At 46.3% G+C, this 20,783-nt stretch overlaps 1 protein-coding gene across 1 annotated transcript; it reads left to right on the top strand.

Annotated features, from left to right (window-relative positions):
- Window positions 1–1,166: 1,166 nt before the first annotated feature.
- On the top strand, window positions 1,167–20,071 carry LOC119892835 (cadherin-like and PC-esterase domain-containing protein 1; the record flags this gene model as incomplete). The annotated part of the gene is given in 10 exon segments (XM_038704849.1): window positions 1,167–1,234; window positions 1,538–1,724; window positions 1,796–1,964; window positions 12,254–12,353; window positions 12,744–12,880; window positions 13,529–13,749; window positions 13,833–13,934; window positions 14,525–14,612; window positions 14,705–14,851; window positions 17,561–20,071. Coding segments are annotated over 10 exon segments (1,441 nt in total), but the record flags the coding sequence as incomplete, so codon positions are not given.
- Between the last annotated feature and the right edge of the window lie 712 nt (window positions 20,072–20,783).

Raw genomic sequence — 20,783 nt, 5'->3', positions numbered from 1 at the left:
TTGTTGCTGTTGCTTCTGTTGTTGTTGTAGTTGTTGTTGCTGCTGCTTCTGTTGTTGCTGTAGTTGTTGCTGCTGTTGTGTAGTTGTTGTAGTTGTTGCTGCTGCTGCTGCTGTTGTCGTTGCTGTTGTAGTTGTTGTTATTGCTTCTGTTGTTGTTGTAGTTGTTGCTGTTGCTGCTTCTGTTGTTGTTGTAGTTGTTGCTGTTGCTGCTTCTGTTGTTTTAGTTGTTGCTGCTGCTGCTGTTGTAGTAGTTGCTGTTGTGATTTTGTTATGCTGCTGCTGCTGTTGTTGTAGTGTTGTTACTGCTGCTGTTGTCATTGTTGTTGTAGTTGTTGTTGCTGCTGCTTCTGTTGTTGTTGTTGCTGTTGCTTCTGTTGTTGTGTAGTTGTTGTTGCTGCTGCTTCTGTTGTTGCTGTAGTTGTTGCTGTTGCTGCTGTTGTTGTAGTTGTTGTAGTTGTTGCTGCTGCTGCTGCTGCTGTTGTCGTTGCTGTTGTAGTTGTTGTTATTGCTTCTGTTGTTGTTGTAGTTGTTGCTGTGCTGCTGCTGCTGCTGCTGCTGTCGTAGTAGTTGCTGTTGTTGTTGATTTTGTTACTGCTGCTGCTGTTGTTGTAGTTGTTGTTACTGCTGCTGTTTTCATTGTTGTTGTAGTTTTTGTTGCTGCTGCTGCTGTTGTCGTTGCTGTTGCTGCTGTTGTAGTTGTTGCTGTTGTAGCTGTTGTTGCTGCTGCTGTCGTAGTAGTTGCTGTTGTTGTTGATTTTGTTACTGCTGCTGCTGCTGTTGTTGTAGTTGTTGTTGCTGCTGCTGTTGTAGTAGTTGCTGTGGTTGTTGATGTAGTTACTGCTGCTGCTGCAGTTGTTGTAGTTGTTGTTGTTGTTGTTGTAGTGCTCCTGCTGCTGTTGTTGTGAGTAGTTACTGCTGCTGCTGCAGTTGTTGTAGTTGTTGTTGTTGTAGTTGCTGCTGCTGCAGTTGTTGTAGTTGTGTTGGTGTTGTAGTTGTTGCTTTTGCTGCTTTTGTAGTTGTTGCTGGTGTTGTAGTTGTTGCTTTTTCTGCTGTTGTTGTTGCTGGTGTTTTAGTTGTTGCTGTTGCTGCTGTTGTAGTTGTTTTTGCTGATGCTGTTGTTTTGTAGTTATTGCTGTTGTAAGTGGTGTTTTTCATGTTTCCTGCAGAACTGATGAGACAGAAAAACTGACCAATCAGGAGTCAGCTCTGGCGTCTCTACAGGACGAGGCTGAAGGTGAGACATCGTTAACACAACTTGTCAATATGTAAAACAGCTGGAGACACAGCGTTTTGTATGTATTCAACGTAGTGATGAAGCACGCTCTGTAGAGCAGTTTGTCCGTTCGGACTACAGTAGAAACATGGTGGTGCAACATGGTGACGTCCATGTAAGAGCAGCGGCGGTGTCTGTAGATAGAAATGTCTCATTCTAAGGTAATAAAAAAAAACGGTTTATTATGTCAGGTCTGTACACACCACTGAACACACAGTGATTAAATATTACACCCTGGACCTTTAACAGGTGTTTGTTTTTCAGGCCCCTGTTCGGACTCCCACCTCAGACAGATCTACACTGACCCCCCCCTCACTCTGACCCCGTCCTTCAGCCCCGAGGTGAGAGAGTATCGTGCCGAGGTGACCTTTGACACGGTGACAATTCGAATCCGGCCGGAGCCTGTCAGTTCAGCCTGTCGGGTTCACCTGGATGAGCACCGAGGCCCCAGGTGAGACCAGGACCCCTGACTTCTGACTTCTGAGCCCAAAGTCCACATTACTAAAGGTTCTTATTCTTCAGGATGGCAAACTACCCGGTCGGCCTTGGCAACAGCAGGATCAGCATCCTGGTGACGGACGGCGCTGAGACGGAGCCTGCCGTCATGACCATCTACACCGTCCACGTGTACCGCGAGAGCCGGCCCAGTCTGCCTATGTTCGGGGATCATGTGACGTGCAGCTTCCTGCAGGTAGGTCAGCTGTTTTCCTATTGGATATGATGTCACGGTCAGGTGAGATTAAAGACATTTTAGAAACAGTGGGAAAAGGCAGAAATGAGCTTGTATAGCTGAGCTGACGAACATGTGGACATAATTTAAAGGAAAGCGCTCTGACACAAACCAGCACGCCAAGCTGCTCCGTGTTAAACATGGAAAGCCAGAAAACATCAAACCGTCAACAATCTGCTGACACGTCAGTGAAAGAAGCTCTGAGCATCAAACATCTGTGGCCCCTGAGGGTTGAAGAGAAAACACCACTCGCTTATTTCAAACACATTTTCACCTCATGTCTTTTAAATTCCTCTCGTCCACTCAAACAGGATCCTCCGGGTCTGAAAGCTGAACCCTTAAACCTGCGTCCTCTCCAGCAGCCAGCAGGGGCGACTTAAACCTGCGTCCTCTCCAGCAGCCAGCAGGGGGCGACTTAAACCTGCGTCCTCTCTAGCGGCCAGCAGGGGGCGACTTAAACCTGCGTCCTCTCCAGCAGCCAGCAGGGGGCGACTTAAACCTGCGTCCTCTCTAGCAGCCAGCAGGGGGCGACTTAAACCTGCGTCCTCTCCAGCAGCCAGCAGGGGGCGACTTAAACCTGCGTCCCCTCCAGCAGCCAGCAGGGGGCGACTTAAACCTGCGTCCTCTCCAGCAGCCAGCAGGGGGCGCCTTAAACCTGCGTCCTCTCTAGCTGCCAGCAGGGGGCGCCTTAAACCTACGTCCTCTCTAGCTGCCAGCAGGGGGCGCCTTAAACCTGCGTCCTCTCCAGCAGCCAGCAGGGGGCGACTTAAACCTGCGTCCTCTCCAGCAGCCAGCAGGGGGCGACTTAAACCTGCGTCCTCTCCAGCAGCCAGCAGGGGGCGACTTAAACCTGCGTCCTCTCTAGCAGCCAGCAGGGGGCGACTTAAACCTGCGTCCTCTCTAGCAGCCAGCAGGGGGCGACTTAAACCTGCGTCCTCTCTAGCAGCCAGCAGGGGGCGCCTTAAACCTGCGTCCTCTCTAGCAGCCAGCAGGGGGCGCCTTAAACCTGCGTCCTCTCTAGCAGCCAGCAGGGGGCGACTTAAACCTGCGTCCTCTCCAGCAGCCAGCAGGGGGCGCCTTAAACCTGCGTCCTCTCTAACAGCCAGCAGGGGGCGCCTTAAACCTGCGTCCTCTCTAGCAGCCAGCAGGGGGCCTTAAACCTGCGTCCTCTCCAGCAGCCAGCAGGGGGCGCCTTAAACCTGCGTCCTCTCTAACAGCCAGCAGGGGGCGACTTAAAGCTGCGTCCTCTCCAGCAGCCAGCAGGGGGCGACTTAAACCTGCGTCCTCTCTAGCAGCCAGCAGGGGGCGACTTAAAGCTGCGTCCTCCAGCAGCCAGCAGGGGGCGACTTAAAGCTGCGTCCTCTCCAGCAGCCAGCAGGGGGCGACTTAAACCTGCGTCCTCTCCAGCAGCCAGCAGGGGGCGACTTAAACCTGCGTCCTCTCTAGCAGCCAGCAGGGGGCGACTTAAACCTGCGTCCTCTCTAGCAGCCAGCAGGGGGCGACTTAAACCTGCGTCCTCTCCAGCAGCCAGCAGGGGGCGCCTTAAACCTGCGTCCTCTCTAGCAGCCAGCAGGGGGCGACTTAAACCTGCGTCCTCTCTAGCAGCCAGCAGGGGGCGACTTAAACCTGCGTCCTCTCTAGCAGCCAGCAGGGGGCGACTTAAAGCTGCGTCCTCTCCAGCAGCCAGCAGGGGGCGACTTAAAGCTGCGTCCTCTCCAGCAGCCAGCAGGGGGCGACTTAAACCTGCGTCCTCTCCAGCAGCCAGCAGGGGGCGACTTAAACCTGCGTCCTCTCTAGCAGCCAGCAGGGGGCGACTTAAACCTGCGTCCTCTCCAGCAGCCAGCAGGGGGCGCCTTAAACCTGCGTCCTCTCTAGCAGCCAGCAGGGGGCGACTTAAACCTGCGTCCTCTCTAGCAGCCAGCAGGGGGCGACTTAAACCTGCGTCCTCTCTAGCTGCCAGCAGGGGGCGCCTTAAACCTGCGTCCTCTCTAGCAGCCAGCAGGGGGCGCCTTAAACCTGCGTCCTCTCTAGCAGCCAGCAGGGGGCGACTTAAACCTGCGTCCTCTCCAGCAGCCAGCAGGGGGCGCCTTAAACCTGCGTCCTCTCTAACAGCCAGCAGGGGGCGCCTTAAACCTGCGTCCTCTCCAGCAGCCAGCAGGGGGCGCCTTAAACCTGCGTCCTCTCCAGCAGCCAGCAGGGGGCGACTTAAAGCTGCGTCCTCTCCAGCAGCCAGCAGGGGGCGACTTAAACCTGCGTCCTCTCCAGCAGCCAGCAGGGGGCGACTCCCCTGGTTTCAGAAAGAAGTGTGATTGTATAGAAGTCTCTGAGAAAATGTTTCTACTTGTCAGCTGATTTATTCCCTCAGTAAACACTTTCCTGATGAGTTTGTGGTCTCAGTCGCTAGTTTCAAGTCTTCTTCAACACAGCATGATGTTCATTTAGTAATTATGGTCCCATTTAGAGGAACAGAGACCAGCTTTAGGGCGGGGCTACAAGCTGACTGACAAGCTGTCAATCAGGATAGAGGCGACTTGTATCCGCTGCTCTGTGTACATTTAACCAGCGCTGCTGAAAAAGCTCATCAGGAGTCGGCTGCTCATTTTTCAGTGAGTGCGTTTTATTTTAAGCCTGTTTGTCACTAGCTAAAATTAGCATCCCAGCTAACATCCCAGTTAAACCTTGCTAACCAAGCTAGCTAGCTCCACCCTCTCGTCCAAATATGGTCCAGTTGGTTCCAAAAAGTCAAGATGGTGACGACTAAATTCCAAACTGGAGGCTTCAGAACGGCGGTCCACAACCCAACGGGTGACGTCACGGCGCCCACTTCTTTTGTACCGTCTGTGGTTTAACAGCGGGGCGCCCTGATGGCTGCAGAGCTCAGAGGAAACGTGAGGCTGCGTCCAACAAATCCTGATGTCCATTTCTCTCTGAGGACATCTGAGGACATTTTCCTTCAGAGACACAACGAAGACAAAAAACACAGAGCGACCACACAGACGGTCCCAAAATGTCCTGGAACTGAATTTATGTTTTTATATTCACCAGTTGTCTCAGAGGATTAAATGTGTTTTCATGAAAGAATAAATTCCTGCTCTCTGTTGGAGAATGAAACATCTGGTCTGGATGAAGTCTATGACGAAGCGAAGCCGTGAAACCGCTTCTCTGGATTCTTCTTTGATTCTTTCTCTTCTTCTCTTGTTTCACCATGTTGCACCTGTGATCTACCTGTAGCTTCAGACAGACAGGTAGATGAAGAGAGTAGGTGTTCCCTCATCCTGCTGTGGGGTCGGCGAAGGGGCCCCTGCATAATAGAGGGGCCATTGATGCGGTGTGGGGTCACTTGTTTGAAGTTCAGTCATGTGAAGATAAAAGTACAGCTGCTGACAGGTAGACAGGTGCCCCTCCCCCCCAGGTCCTTACACACCTGATCACAGGTCCTGCTCTTCTTTATGTGCTATTAAAAGTGTAAAGTCCACGGAGACGGGTCAGGGAGGCCTGTGTCGCGACCCGCAGGTGGTCGTAATGTTCTGGCTGATCCAAGTAGAAAGCTGTAGAAAAAGTGAATCTTTCTGTGAGTCTGATTAATTTATGAATATCAGACTGTGATATTTTACAGATGTTGTTACAATAAACATCGTCACTGAGTTTGTGAGCTGAACTATTAAAGGCTGTAAACAATGTGATTGGACGAAGCCCTGCTTCACTGTTCTGATTCATCATGACGTCTCTCTCTCTCTGTTTATATACATAGGCCTGTATATGTAGACACATAGGTGCATCTCAGAAAATTAGAAGATCCCGGAAAAGTTCATTTCTTTCCGTAGTTCAAGTCAAACAGTGAAACCTCCATATATTCTAGAATCATTCCACAGAAAGTGAAATATTTCATCTGATTCTATCTTTTCATGTTTCAACACTGAAGAAATGACTCTTTGCTCCAATATAAATGTAAGTGAGCGTGCAGCTTGTATAACAGTGTAAAGTAGTGAGCGTGCAGCTTGTAACAGTGTAAAGTAGTGAGCGTGCAGCTTGTATAACAGCGTAAAGTAGTGAGCGTGCAGCTTGTATAACAGTGTAAAGTAGTGAGCGTGCAGCTTGTATAACAGTGTAAAGTAGTGAGCGTGCAGCTTGTATAACAGCGTAAAGTAGTGAGCGTGCAGCTTGTATAACAGTGTAAAGTAGCGAGCGTGCAGCTTGTATAACAGTGTAAAGTAGCGAGCGTGCAGCTTGTATAACAGCGTAAAGTAGTGAGCGTGCAGCTTGTATAACAGCGTAAAGTAGCGAGCGTGCAGCTTGTACAACAGTGTAAAGTAGCGAGCGTGCAGCTTGTATAACAGCGTAAAGTAGCGAGCGTGCAGCTTGTATAACAGCGTAAAGTAGCGAGCGTGCAGCTTGTATAACAGCGTAAAGTAGGGAGCGTGCAGCTTGTATAACAGCGTAAAGTAGTGAGCGCGCAGCTTGTATAACAGCGTAAAGTAGTGAGCGCGCAGCTTGTATAACAGCGTAAAGTAGTGAGCGCGCAGCTTGTATAACAGCGTAAAGTAGTGAGCGCGCAGCTTGTATAACAGCGTAAAGTAGTGAGCGCGCAGCTTGTATAACAGCGTAAAGTAGTGAGCGCGCAGCTTGTATAACAGCGTAAAGTAGTGAGCGTGCAGCTTGTATAACAGTGTAAAGTAGTGAGCGCGCAGCTTGTATAACAGTGTAAAGTAGTGAGCAAACGTGAGGTGTGACTCACTTTGGTGAGATACTGTACATACTTACACTGTGTGCATATATATATATATATATATATATATTATACTTGACTGAGGTATTTTCTTTGTGTGGATCAGCGCCTTCTAACCTCCAGATGGACTCACTTTTATTCAACACGTGAAAACCATCGTTGTTCTTCTCCGAGCATCAAAAGCCGAATCGCTCTCTGGTCGTTGGCGTTGCCATGGCAGCTCAGTCTGTATTCTGTGCGGTGCAGAGAGCCTGGTTTCCATAGTAACGGGTCCAAATCAAGGATCCGACCTGAGTGGACTCTCCTTTGAGCCAGTTCCCTCGTTTCTTTTATTTGATAGGAACAGATGCTGATCTGTGATCTGTTTCCTCCTCCACTGATTAATCAATCACTCGTGCTTCGTCCCAGCCCGCCTCTTTCTCCGCTGGATGTCTCCACGTGGTTCTGGCGCCATGTCGTCATGGTTTCTCGAGCCTGTCTGTGCCAAATCATCTTCCATCTTCCTGCTCGCAGTGGTTTCATGCCTTCTTAATCAATTCTTCTCACTCTCATGATCTTCCCAGTGGATCTGTCTGAGGCATCTTCTGCTTGGTCATCTGCCTGATTCATTTTCCACGTCTCGCCCTTATAACAGGGCCGACAGGACCAGCGTCTTCTACAGGTCCAGTTTAGTTCCTGATGATCATCAAGATCTAGACAGAATGAAGACTTGAAGATTTAGACTTTGCTGAGGTAACTGTACCGTCTGTGGTAGGACGTCCTTGGAAAAGGTATCATTCGTAGTGGTTCATGGGAAAAGTAGTTCCTTCACTCATTTAAATACTGATGTTCGCAGTCTGGGACCTTCTTTGTCTCTTTAACATTTTTCTTGCAGATTCAAAAGTTTTTACGGTCATGGTTCATATCGTAGCTGGTTGGATCAGTTCAAGGCTTAAAACTCTTTAAATAAGGTTTTTTGGGAAAGTCAATGGATTAAGAGAAAAGAACCGGAGGCGTGAAAGAAGAAGAGGTCGCAGCTGACTGTCGTTGCTGGTTTAGCTGATGGACTGTTTTAGTCTCTGCCAGCTTTTAAACAGCAGCGTCGGTGCTACTGCTGCTTTAGCGTTGCTCTTTGTCTGTCTGTGGCTGCAGCACAGTAGCTGCTCTGGAACACATGTTGAGGATGTGAGGATCAGACTTCCCTGCATCTCTGGATCATGATCCTGTCTCTGCTGATGGGTCCAGATGGACCTGATCCAGGATCTGAGCTCACTGCAGCTTTCATCCTTCACCTTAAATAACCTTTCTTCTCCGTTCACGCTGGCTGTAGCTTCCAGCTCCTGAAGCATTTACAGACCAGCAGCCTGGAGTGTCTCATCATTTAAACAGTCAACAGCTAATTAAGTGCTAACAGGGCGCTAGCTGTGTGCTAACCTGATGGGTTAGTTTCATGTTGTTTGTCAGGTAGAAAAGAGTGTTAGCTGCTGCAGAATAAGCAGAGGAGGTAAAGACAGGGATCAGTAATGAGTTAAAGTTCTTCTGCAGCAGAGGAAGGAAAGTCAACACGTTGGAGCAGCCTGTGAATAGAAGCTTTATTTCTTCTATATATATGATGTATAATATTGATGAAGGCAGACAGAGCAGCTGGTCTTCAGTTGATCCTACAGTGAAATCATTTTACTGTTAATTTCAGATCTAAAATGACTGTTTTGGTGACGTAAACGTTGTTTTTAACTTTGTTCCATTTAAGATTTTTCACTGGACTTGTACTACTGAGATTTACAGAAGAACTACAAACATGGCGGAGTTGCAGTGTGTGATGGCGGCACGCCTGCTGACACAGAAACAGCAGCTCTGGAGGACTGAACAGGCTGGTGTCCTGTTACCATGGTCACAGAACATCAAACCATTTTTATTTGGTAGATACTAAAACTGGATCTTTTATTGACACGTTGACCACCGAGCTAAAATGTCCCGTTTTCCCCAAAATAAATCTGGTGTCCTGGTGTCCTCATGTGATCTGTCTCAGCAGCACCTTCAGTCACGAACATTTAAACTCCAGCAGCAGAGTCGGAGCCAGAAACCCGTCAGAACCAACACATGTTTGAAATCAAGAAGGAATAAATTCAGACGGACGACAGAAAGAATGTGAACAAACATCTGAGGCGTCCTGCTGCAGCTTCAGCTCTAACAGACCCACATGGATCCTCGTTAACATCCAGTTCAGCAGAGGGTTTCTCTGGTTTCGGGAGGTCCGGGTCTCGGAGCTAATGAGGCTTCAGCCGACGTGTTGATCCGCAGAGTCGCTTCACATCAGATCTGAGATCAGTTCGGCTCTTTGATCAAACAGGATTATTCCTGTTGGAGTCGTGTAAAGAGAAAAGTTTCACTGAGAACCAACACTTTCACACGAAAAACAGACTTTAAACTCAGACGGAAACAAGAAAGACAAATTATTCACTTCCACATGTTCATACAAGAAAGTACACTTAAAAGTACTGCAATATTTCTGTCCTGCGGCAAAAAACTCACAAGAAACACAGGAAAGAAACAGCCGCTGTTACTGTTCATCCTCCGTTTATTATCAGCAGCCAAACATCAGCTGTAAACTAAACTAATATTCAACAATCAGAAACAGACAAATCAGTCAAGACATGAAGTTCAAGATCTCAGCTCAGTCAGACAATAAGAGTCAAAGTTCAAGCCTCACACCTCCGACCTTCATATGTTTAATATCGTTTCATATGTGAACGACCAACGTGCACCTTCATCATGTGAACTTTCCTCTGTGAGCTGAACTTCAGGAATTATCTGTCAGTGAAGAAATCCAAGGAATTCAGAAACACAATTATTTCATCTGTTTTTCTTCCCCTGGCTGCAAACGTGTTCATGCTGCTCAACTAGACATATTAAACCTGTAATTATACATGTTAGTAATACAATAATCATAAAAATACATACTCATATAGTAATAATACATTTTACATTTGATGCAAGATTCAAACCAACAACAGAAAAGCTGAGTAACTTCCATCCATAGGTGTCATTTACACTGGGGACCCTGGGGATGCTGGGGACCCTGGGGACGCTGGGGACACTGGGGACGCTTGGTACACTCGGGATGCTTGGGATGCTTGGGACACTGGGGACGCTTGGTACACTGGGGATGCTTGGTACACTGGGGACGCTGGGGACACTGGGGACGCTGGGGACACTTGGTACACTGGGGACGCTGGGGACGCTTGGTACACTGGGGATGCTTGGTACACTGGGGACGCTGGGGACACTTGGTACACTGGGGACGCTGGGGACACTTGGTACACTGGGGATGCTTGGTACACTGGGGACGCTGGGGACACTGGGGACGCTGGGGACACTTGGTACACTGGGGACGCTGGGGACACTTGGTACACTGGGGATGCTTGGTACACTGGGGACGCTGGGGACACTGGGGACGCTGGGGACACTTGGTACACTGGGGACGCTGGGGACGCTTGGTACACTGGGGATGCTTGGTACACTGGGGACCCTGGGGACCCTGGGGACGCTGGGGACACTTGGTACACTGGGGACGCTGGGGACGCTTGGTACACTGGGGATGCTTGGTACACTGGGGACCCTGGGGACGCTTGGTACACTGGGGATGCTTGGTACACTGGGGACCCTGGGGACGCTTGGTACACTGGGGATGCTTGGTACACTGGGGACGCTGGGGACACTGGGGACGCTGGGGACACTTGGTACACTGGGGACGCTGGGGACGCTTGGTACACTGGGGATGCTTGGTACACTGGGGACGCTGGGGACGCTTGGTACACTGGGGATGCTTGGTACACTGGGGACGCTGGGGATGCTTGGTACACTGGGGATGCTTGGTACACTGGGGACGCTGGGGACGCTGGGGACACTTGGTACACTGGGGACGCTGGGGACGCTTGGTACACTGGGGATGCTTGGTACACTGGGGATGCTTGGTACACTGGGGACGCTGGGGACGCTTGGTACACTGGGGATGCTTGGTACACTGGGGACCCTGGGGACGCTGGGGACACTTGGTACACTGGGGACGCTGGGGACGCTTGGTACACTGGGGATGCTTGGTACACTGGGGACACTGGGGACGCTGGGGACACTTGGTACACTGGGGACGCTGGGGATGCTTGGTACACTGGGGACGCTTGGTACACTGGGGACGCTGGGGACACTTGGTACACTGGGGACGCTGGGGATGCTTGGTACACTGGGGATGCTTGGTACACTGGGGATGCTTGGTACACTGGGGACGCTGGGGACGCTTGGTACACTGGGGATGCTTGGTACACTGGGGACCCTGGGGACGCTGGGGACACTTGGTACACTGGGGACGCTGGGGACGCTTGGTACACTGGGGATGCTTGGTACACTGGGGACCCTGGGGACCCTGGGGACGCTGCTGCATTTCACATTTCTTCAAAATATTGTTAAAAACGACTCAGGTGATCTGGACGAAACCTTCTTTCTGTGGTTATTGATCAGAAATATAAAGCCGGTTATTGATGCTAAATGACATTAAAAGACAAAAGGTTGCGTCCGTGGCGCCGAGCAGCACAGTTGTTGTCAGATGAAAGCGCCGCCGGCCTGTTTGGTGTTTTCCAGTGGGAGTTGTGTGTTCTGGCGGTGGCGGCTGTTCTCAGACCAGCGTCCTGTCCGTTTACTCTGAGCTCAGGTACGAACAAGAAAATCCCTGTTAAGTTTTCTTGTTGCACTTTGTTGTGAGCTGCGACGCCACCGTGCAGAATGTGACGCCGCCGCGCCGAAACCTGCAGCAGAAGAAGAAGAGTGTGTGTTTGTGAGGACGTGTGTGGCGGCGGCAGCTCTGAAGTCGGGGCCAGACGTGGCGGCTCCCACGGGGCCTCTGAGCACTGGGCCGGTCGGGTTTATCTGACCTCTGACCTCTGACAGCGGCAGAGGATGATGGGACGTCGCTCGCCAGAGATCTGTGACACAAAAGAGAAGAAGAAGAAAGGTTTGATTTAAAAGTGAGAACAGAAGGAACAGATCAGAGAAGAAGGAGCAGAGACTATCACTGGGCTCCACCTGTGTGTTCCTGTTGCATGCTGGGAAATGTCAGGGATTCTTCACACCTTTGTTTCTAAAACGTTTCTGGGGTCCAAAAATTCATTCAGCCAATTTTCAGATTTTAAGGGAAATTTTGAACAAATCACTAGATTTTGATAAAGCGTTCTGCAAATGTCTGAAGCCAATAAAACCAAAAAAATTCATCGGACTCTTATCTATGTGCTGGAAAATGGATTTGCGTGATATGCAAATCAGCGCATATTTAATGAGGAAATGCCTCATTTGCATATAAAAAATGAATGGTTATGTTTCCTGTCAGAGTTTCATTGTGATGTGAGGAAAGTTGGTAAAAAGTCTGTTTGACTGGAGCCTCTTTATTCACTGATGAGTAAAAACAGACTCGCTGCACAGATGACATCGCATTCAGTCCGGCCCTCCGTACCGACAGTTACCTGACCCCCTTCCTGTTCTGGACTCTGTGTTTCAGGACTGTGGTCTGCTGGTCCAGCCCGGTCGGTCCTGCGGTCTCCAGCCTTTCATCCAGTCTCAGAGTCCACTTCAGACCTGCAACTCGGGACACGTACCAGGTCTGGTGTCACTTCCTGTCTCTCACATGGGCAGGTTCAGTATCGATCAGCTCCGTCAGACTGTTCAGATTGTGATCAGATTTCACTTTAGAAAATATCTGATTAAGTTAAGACAAACCAAGCTAAGCTAAGCTAAGCTAAGCTAATGTCTGTGAAGGTTCTCAGTCTCCCAGGGCAACTGGACTTGGATGAAAGACCAAGAAATCTTCAACCAAGTCCAGTTGCCCTTGACTTTGACCTTCTTTGGAAAACTTTGAGCTAAGATGAATCTTAGCAGCAGCAGAAGGAACTCCAGGATCACAATAAAAACTGAAAGACAAACTGTAAAATTTCTGTTTCTGTTTGTAAATTGTATATTTTATACTGTCTCACCTGTCTCACCTGTCTCAGGTCGGTGGGTGGTTCCGTGTCTCAGCTGTTCTGATAACAGGACGTGTGATTGGAGGGAGGTTGCCTGGCAACCTGACAGCTGTTATCACCCGCTAGTGGACCGCCCCCTTCTGCAGGACTGTATGACCAACAGGAAGGTGAGGTCGACATGTGGTCCAGCAGGTGGTCCAACATGTGGTCCAACATGTGGTCCAACATGTGGTCCAACATGTGATCTAACATGTGGTCCAACATGTGGTCCAACATGTGGTCCAACATGTGATCTAACATGTGGTCCAACATGTGATCTAATATGTGGTCTAACATGCGGTCTAACATGCGGTCTAACATGCGGTCCAACATGTGATCTAACATGTGGTCCAACATGTGATCTAATATGTGGTCTAACATGTGGTCTAACATGTGGTCCAACATGTGGTCCAATATGAGGTCCAATATGCAGTCTAACATGTGGTCCAGCGGGTGGTCCAACATGTGGTCCAACATGTGGTCCAACATGTGGTCCAACATGTGGTCCAACATGTGATCTAACATGTGGTCCAACATGTGATCTAACATGTGGTCCAACATGTGGTCCAACATGTGGTCCAACATGTGATCTAACATGTGGTCCAACATGTGGTCCAACATGTGGTCCAACATGTGGTCTAACATGTGGTCCAATATGAGGTCCAATATGCGGTCTAACATGTGGTCCAACATGAGGTCTTCCATGTGGTCCAACACGGGACAGGTGTCTTGATGTGTATCACCTGTTGAACATGAACCTTCCCGTCTCTCTTCAGGTTTTGTTTATCGGCGACTCGACCAATCGTGGGATGATGTACTTCCTGATGGAGCGGGTGAACTCCAGCCTGGAGGACTGGGGCAAAGCTCACGACACGCTGGTCTACAGGAACCTGAATGGGGGACGGACCCTCGTCAGCTACTCGTATTATCCTCAGTTCTGGCTGCAGAAGAACCAGAGACCCACGTTCAGACAGGCTCTGCTGCAGCTGCTGGACAGGTGAGAGGACCAGTCCTGATGGGGGGTGGGGGGGGGGGGGTCACACTGTGCTGCTCATGTCCTGATGAGTTTCTCCCCTGAAGGTCACGACCTCTGGTGAACTCAAACCTGACAGTTCTGGTGGTGGGTGGAGTGCAGTGGCTCAACACGGATCACCTGAAGACGGTCCGAGAGGTGCTGAACAGGTGAGCAGGTGCATCTGAGGATCACTGCACTAAACTACCTCACTGATCCAGAATCTGCAGCTCTCATGTTTTTAGACACTATTTAAAAAGCTTAGAGTGCTCTTTTGATTCTACCGTCTCACTCAGCTGATCCTCAGTTAACAGAGCCGAGTAGAATTACAAGGATTAGAGTCCCTGTTTTGTCCGCTGTTAACTTGTTGACAGGGCCCGCTGTCAACCACTTTTACCAGAGTTTGTAGTGTGGACATTCTGGATTTACAGTGATGACTGTATCTAAAGAAGGGTTAGAGTCCCCTTAGCGTTAGAGTCCCTAAGTAACTGAAGGGGGGATAGAGTGGGAGATTCGGAATCAAAGGAGTAAAATGAGCAAAGGTGGGAAAGCCTTTTTTATATTTCCCTGTTGTTTTTATGTTTTATGTAAAGCACTTTGAATGACCTTGTTGCTATACAAATAAACTTGCCTTCACTTGAGACGTCATGTGATTGTGGTCTACAGACGTTTGCTAAATTGCATAAGTGTTGTTTTAAGTTATAACCTGAGTGTGGTTTCTATGACACACGTGGTCACTTTGCCCCTCCCCCCCCCCCAGAGAGTCTCTGGGTGACGTCCTGGTGGTGGTGAAGTCTCTGGGGATGGGTTTCCACCTTCCTGTAGACGGGATCCGGTCTCTCAGTCTGGTATGTTTCTGCTTCCTGCTGCACGTCTGCTTGATTTTATATCAACGCACTCTCACACAATGATCGTTTGTTTGTTTGTTGTGACCTTTCAGAAGGAGATCCAGAAGCTCTACAGGGAGAACCGTAACATCATCACCACAGCAAAGCATTATGGGTACGAGGCAATTGACACATTCAGCATCACAATGGGTCGGTACAAAGAGTTCCTGCAGGGGCGGTGTGGCTGCCACTTTCACGAGGTAACTTTACAGATCAGTAAATAATACAACCCGTTCTCACTTCCAAGTCGTCATATACTGACGCATGTTCAAGACCCGTTGGTGTCAGTTTGTAACGCACTGGGGGAAGCAAGCACAGAGACAGAGTAAGGAGGTGGCTGCGGTGGGCCAGAAACCGGACTTTCAACCAGGACAGGTGTTCATGTAAAACAAAATGTCAACATTGAATGTTTTTAAGTTGCTTAAGTTACACAACTAACGTTTCTTAACTTACGTAAGTAACGTAACCATGATCTTTTTTGAAATCAAACCAAATTGCAACCTGTCGCAACGTTAACATATACTTTTTTTTTAAAGGCTAAACGGACGTTGCTTATTTATTGTTGTTAACTTGAGCCCTACACATTCAAAAACTATACTAATGGGTGCCCATGGCAATAAAAAGCAACACCAAGGGGTCTGACCAAGCATCCGTATGTGTTGAGTTGGAGTGAGAATGTGTTGAATAATATGTTTATGGATCCTCAGAGGAACATATACGAGGAGTCAGGGCTGATGTGGATTTCCTCAAGGTAAGTTTAGGAAACGGTGGTGGACATGTTAGGTTTATGAAAAGGTGGTGGATTGGTTAGGTTTATGAAAAGGTGGTGGATTGGTTAGGTTTATGAAAAGGTGGTGGATTGGTTAGGTTTATGAAAAGGTGGTGGATTGGTTAGGTTTATGAAACGGTGGTGGACATGTTAGGTTTATGAAAAGGTGGTGGTTTGGTTATGTTTATGAAACGGTGGTGGACATGTTAGGTTTATGAAAAGGTGGTGGTTTGGTTAGGTTTATGAAACGGTGGTGGCTTGGTTAGGTTTATGAAAAGGTGGTGGATTGGTTAGGTTTATGAAAAGGTGGTGGTTTGGTTAGGTTTATGAAACGGTGGTGGACATGTTAGGTTTATGAAAAGGTGGTGGTTTGGTTAGGTTTATGAAACGGTGGTGGCTTGGTTAGGTTTATGAAAAGGTGGTGGATTGGTTAGGTTTATGAAAAGGTGGTGGATTGGTTAGGTTTATGAAAAGGTGGTGGTTTGGTTAGGTTTATGAAAAGGTGGTGGATTGGTTAGGTTTATGAAAAGGTGGTGGTTTGGTTAGGTTTATGAAACGGTGGTGGACATGTTAGGTTTATGAAAAGGTGGTGGTTTGGTTAGGTTTATGAAAAGGTGGTGGTTTGGTTAGGTTTATGAAAAGGTGGTGGTTTGGTTAGGTTTATGAAAAGGTGGTGGATTGGTTAGGTTTATGAAAAGGTGGTGGATTGGTTAGGTTTATGAAACGGTGGTGGACATGTTAGGTTTATGAAACGGTGGTGGACATGTTAGGTTTATGAAAAGATGGTGGTTTGGTTAGGTTTATGAAAAGGTGGTGGTTTGGTTAGGTTTATGAAAAGGTGGTGGATTGGTTAGGTTTATGAAAAGATGGTGGTTTGGTTAGGTTTATGAAAAGATGGTGGTTTGGTTAGGTTTATGAAAAGATGGTGGTTTGGTTAGGTTTATGAAAAGGTGGTGGATTGGTTAGGTTTATGAAAAGGTGGTGGATTGGTTAGGTTTATGAAAAGGTGGTGGTTTGGTTAGGTTTATGAAAAGGTGGTGGATTGGTTAGGTTTATGAAAAGGTGGTGGTTTGGTTAGGTTTATGAAAAGGTGGTGGATTGGTTAGGTTTATGAAACGGTGGTGGACATGTTAGGTTTATAAAAAGGTGGTGGTTTGGTTAGGTTTATGAAACGGTGGTGGACATGTTAGGTTTATGAAAAGGTGGTGGTTTGGTTAGGTTTATGAAAAGGTGGTGGATTGGTTAGGTTTATGAAAAGGTGGTGGTTTGGTTAGGTTTATGAAAAGGTGGTGGTTTGGTTAGGTTTATGAAAAGGTGGTGGTTTGGTTAGGTTTATGAAAAGGTGGTGGATTGGTTAGGTTTATGAAAAGGTGGTGGTTTGGTTAGGTTTATGAAAAGGTGGTGGATTGGTTAGGTTTATGAAAAGGTGGTGGTTTGGTTAGGGAAAAGGTAGTGGTTTGGTTAAGTTTATGAAAAGGTGGTGGATTGGGTTAAATTTAGTACATTACATGATGTAAGACCGTAACTTTATTTAACTTAAAACTCTAAACAAGTCTTCCCTGACTTGGTTTCACACCAGATTTGAACCCAGGTCTCAGTGATGAAAGTCTTGCTTCTGTTTGACCCGTCTTTCCACCTCATGATGTGGACTTTGTCGCTCTTTGTACTATGTCACCTGACCTCCTCTTTAGCTCCTTCATAATTACCACGGCAACTAGAGGTCGCCGCCCAGCAGAAGACTGGCCATAATGAGCTGCTCAGTCGACCTGTTCGGACGGTTCTCTGGTGACGACGGCTGCATGCCAGCTCCGCCTAAAGCAACAGCCAATCACATCACTCTGCCCTGTTTGTCTTGATTAACAGATAACGACTTTATTTATTTCATGTTTATAGTTTTGTTCCTGAAGGAAGAATTTTCTTTTTTCATTCTCTCTCTTGGAAAAATGATCAGTCAACGTCCAACATCACTTTACGTAGACGATAGACAAGTTTATATCTCAGAACATCCACTGAGAATCCACAGCACCTAGACCAATCTGAGAAGGTGTTTCTCTAATCGTTAACACGACTCTTAAAACTCCTGAACCTCGTTAACAGATACTGAAACCAGGTGTTGGCAACTCTTCTTCTGCTGTGACAGGTGGAGAAGCTTCAGTCCCCCAGGCCTATAGACGAAACGACGTCCACAACCAACAGAACCAAATCCACCAGACCCGGACCTGGACTCAGCAGCCAATCAGCTGTGCCGGACCCAGACCAAGAGGCATGGCCTAAAGCCTCATCCTATCACGTGAGAGGACCAGTGAACCAGGTGTACTCTGAGATCCTGCTGAGTCGCCTGTGTCCCAAAACCAGAAACTAAACACCTGAGAGTGTGTGTGTGAGAGACTCACCTGTCTCATCCACCTGCAGCAGGCTCTCGTGGTGGGGGGGGGGGCAGATGAATAAAACAGTCAAAAGAAATCTCGAGGGATAAAAAAGACTGAAAGCTGAACATTTTCCTGTTTTTCTTCAGGACTCAGGTGACTGTACACCTGACTGCTTTATCTTCAGCATAAAACGGGCTCTTAAAGTGACACAGCATAACGAAGATACTAACCTTCCAGTGTTTAAGGTCCAAGTCGAAATGATTAAGTATCTGAAACTGTTTCTTTATGTAAAAGAAAAATATAATTTACAATTGTTTCTCCAAACCAACAAGAACTTCTTCTTTTCATTGTGAGACAGATTTCCATCTTTCCTCTAATCTGCTGCAAGTTACTGATGCAAAAACTTTATTTTGTGTACTTAATACTTTTTACTGTGTACTAATTACTTTCCACTGTGAACTAACTACATTCTGATATGTAGTAACTGGTTTATAAAGCGCACTAGGTAGTTTCAATCTTAATTAACTTGTATAATGTGCAGCAATAAGTTTCTCTATAATGTGCTCCTGTTTGTAGTTCACACCTGCTAGTTACCAAAGGCTACCAGCTGCTATGTACTGTGTAACAGTTAGTTTCTAATGCTAACAGTTAGTTTCTAATGCTAACTGTTAGTTTCTAAAGCTAAATACTAATTTCTAATGCTAAATGCTAGTTGTCAATGCTATACAGTTAGTTTCTGATGCTAAACAGTTAGTTTCTGATGCTAAACAGTTAGTTTCTGATGCTAAACAGTTAGTTTCTAATGCTGTTAGTTTCTAATGCTAAATGTTAGTTGTTAATGCTAAACAGTTAGCTTCTAATGCTAACTGTTAGTTTCTAATGCTAACCGTTAGTTGTTAATGCTAAACAGTTAGCTTCTAATGCTAACGGTTAGTATGTAATGCTAACTGTTAGTTTGTAATGCTAACTGTTAGTTGTTAATGCTAAACAGTTAGCTTCTAATGCCAACGGTTAGTTTCTAATGCTAAATGTTAGTTGTTAATGCTAAACAGTTAGCTTCTAATGCTAATGGTTAGTTTGTAATGCTAAATGTTAGTTTGTAATGTTAACATTTATCTTCTAATGCTAACGAACCTCAGCTATTGTAGTGTCCATCAGCTGGTTTCTAATGTACACCAGCTAGTGTTTAATCTGCTCTAACTAATTTAGTGCTACTTTCTTATGTGTAGGGGAGACCGGGGGCAATTGTAACATATTTTACATTTTCCTTAATAACTCACAAACTACTTGAGATACACTCATCATCTTTTGTTTCAAGAAACACATATATGTGAACTAATTAATGATACAATTGATATATTTTCACTTATAAGAACAAGACTAAAATATTTAATTAAATGCAAGAAGTCAGAGTGCGGGGGCAATTGTAACACTGAAAAATAAGTCATATTAATCCACTGCATCTCAAGTAAAAGCCTAGGCTGCCTCAAAGTAATTACTTTACAGCTAATAATGTTACATAAGAGTTTTCAAATGGTTCGAATTATTTTAGGTGTCAGGCTCTCTCTGTTCTAACTTCATAAAATTGCTTTTTACAAGTGAACTAGTCATTCTCTTTGGTTTGCTGGGTCTTATACCATCAACTACTTTAAGTCCACTATACAGACAAACTGACAATGAGAGGAACAGACTTAGACAGTGAAAACTGTTCACAGAGCGCTGTGATCTGTTGTAGAAGCACTCAACAAGTGATGAACGTGCGGCGGGCTGAACGCTCCGCTGCTGAAAGCTTCCAGTGTGGGTTGACGCCGGGCTGAGGACGGGTCAAAACCGTGGCACACACAGGCCGCCTGTATGAGTCCGGGGCAACTGGTCTCTGATGCACACTAGCTAGTTAAGTGCTCACTAGTCAGCTTCTCTGTGCATGGTTAGAAATGAATCTCTCTTCTGATGGAACACTGAAATCAGTCTGTTCTTCTTCTTCTCTCTGTATATTTATGTTTTATACCTCAGTCGCTGACGTTATTGATAAATTCAAACCAAAGAGTCGGTGATAACTGTGTCATCATGTGAAATAAATGTCTTATTTGATGCTCTGCTTATATTTTCTATATTTTTCTACAGATGTATTTTGTGCCTTTTATCTCTAAACATGTTTACATGCTGGAAAATAGAATATATTTATATATGACTGTAATGATTCTCTGATCTTTAATGAAATTGTTTTCCAAAAAGACACAAACGCAATTTCTCAATAACAAATCAACTGTGACGACATGAAATCTGTTTATTATTTGTCTTTATTTCACTCTTCTGTGTCTTTTTACAGTTTGATAAACCCGACAGTTTGATCACCGTTTACTTCCGCCAGGAGGTTAAAATCTCACAAAAGTTAATCAGACGAGCTGGAAGGGAAAGGCATGTTTCCTCTGTGTGAATTGAATTTGTATATATTTGCTGATATTTTTTAATGTAAAAAACAATAAAGGACTTGTTAAAGAAAGAATATTAATAATTAATTGTCGAGTATTAAATGTGTTGAACTTTTCTCCGGAAAAAGCTAAATTAGGTTAACTTAATTTGTTTATTGGTCAAACTGATTAAAAGGTGTTAAATATATATTCTATATTTTCTTTGTAGACTGTAAGTGTTTTAATTTACATGCAACTTAAACTCAAATATCAAATTGAATGATCAAATGTAAATAATAGATAGATAAGCAGGTCATGCAGAATTCAGTCAGGACAGTTTGTTCTGCTAAAGGCAGATTTTTCAACATCTAAAAGTGTTCAATGTAGAAACATCTGAATGGAGTTTGGTGTGAAGTTTCGGGGGCAGTAATCCTTGTTTTATATACTGGGATTAACCTAACACCAAACTCCATTCAAAGATCAAGCAGTTTTGAGTTTTTAATTTTTTGCTTCTCTGACTTAAAGTATCTGGGAAAATCACGGATTAAATCTCAGATTAAATATATTCGGGAAACAGTTTTGT

This window comes from Micropterus salmoides, unplaced genomic scaffold, assembly GCF_014851395.1.
Source record: "Micropterus salmoides isolate LMB-PRFRI ecotype aquatic unplaced genomic scaffold, ASM1485139v1 Ms_hic_scaffold_720, whole genome shotgun sequence".
In the NCBI taxonomy this organism is placed as follows: Eukaryota; Metazoa; Chordata; class Actinopteri; order Centrarchiformes; family Centrarchidae; genus Micropterus; species Micropterus salmoides.
Note: the sequence above shows the minus strand (reverse complement) of the source record. Positions and strands in the feature narration are given on the sequence as shown.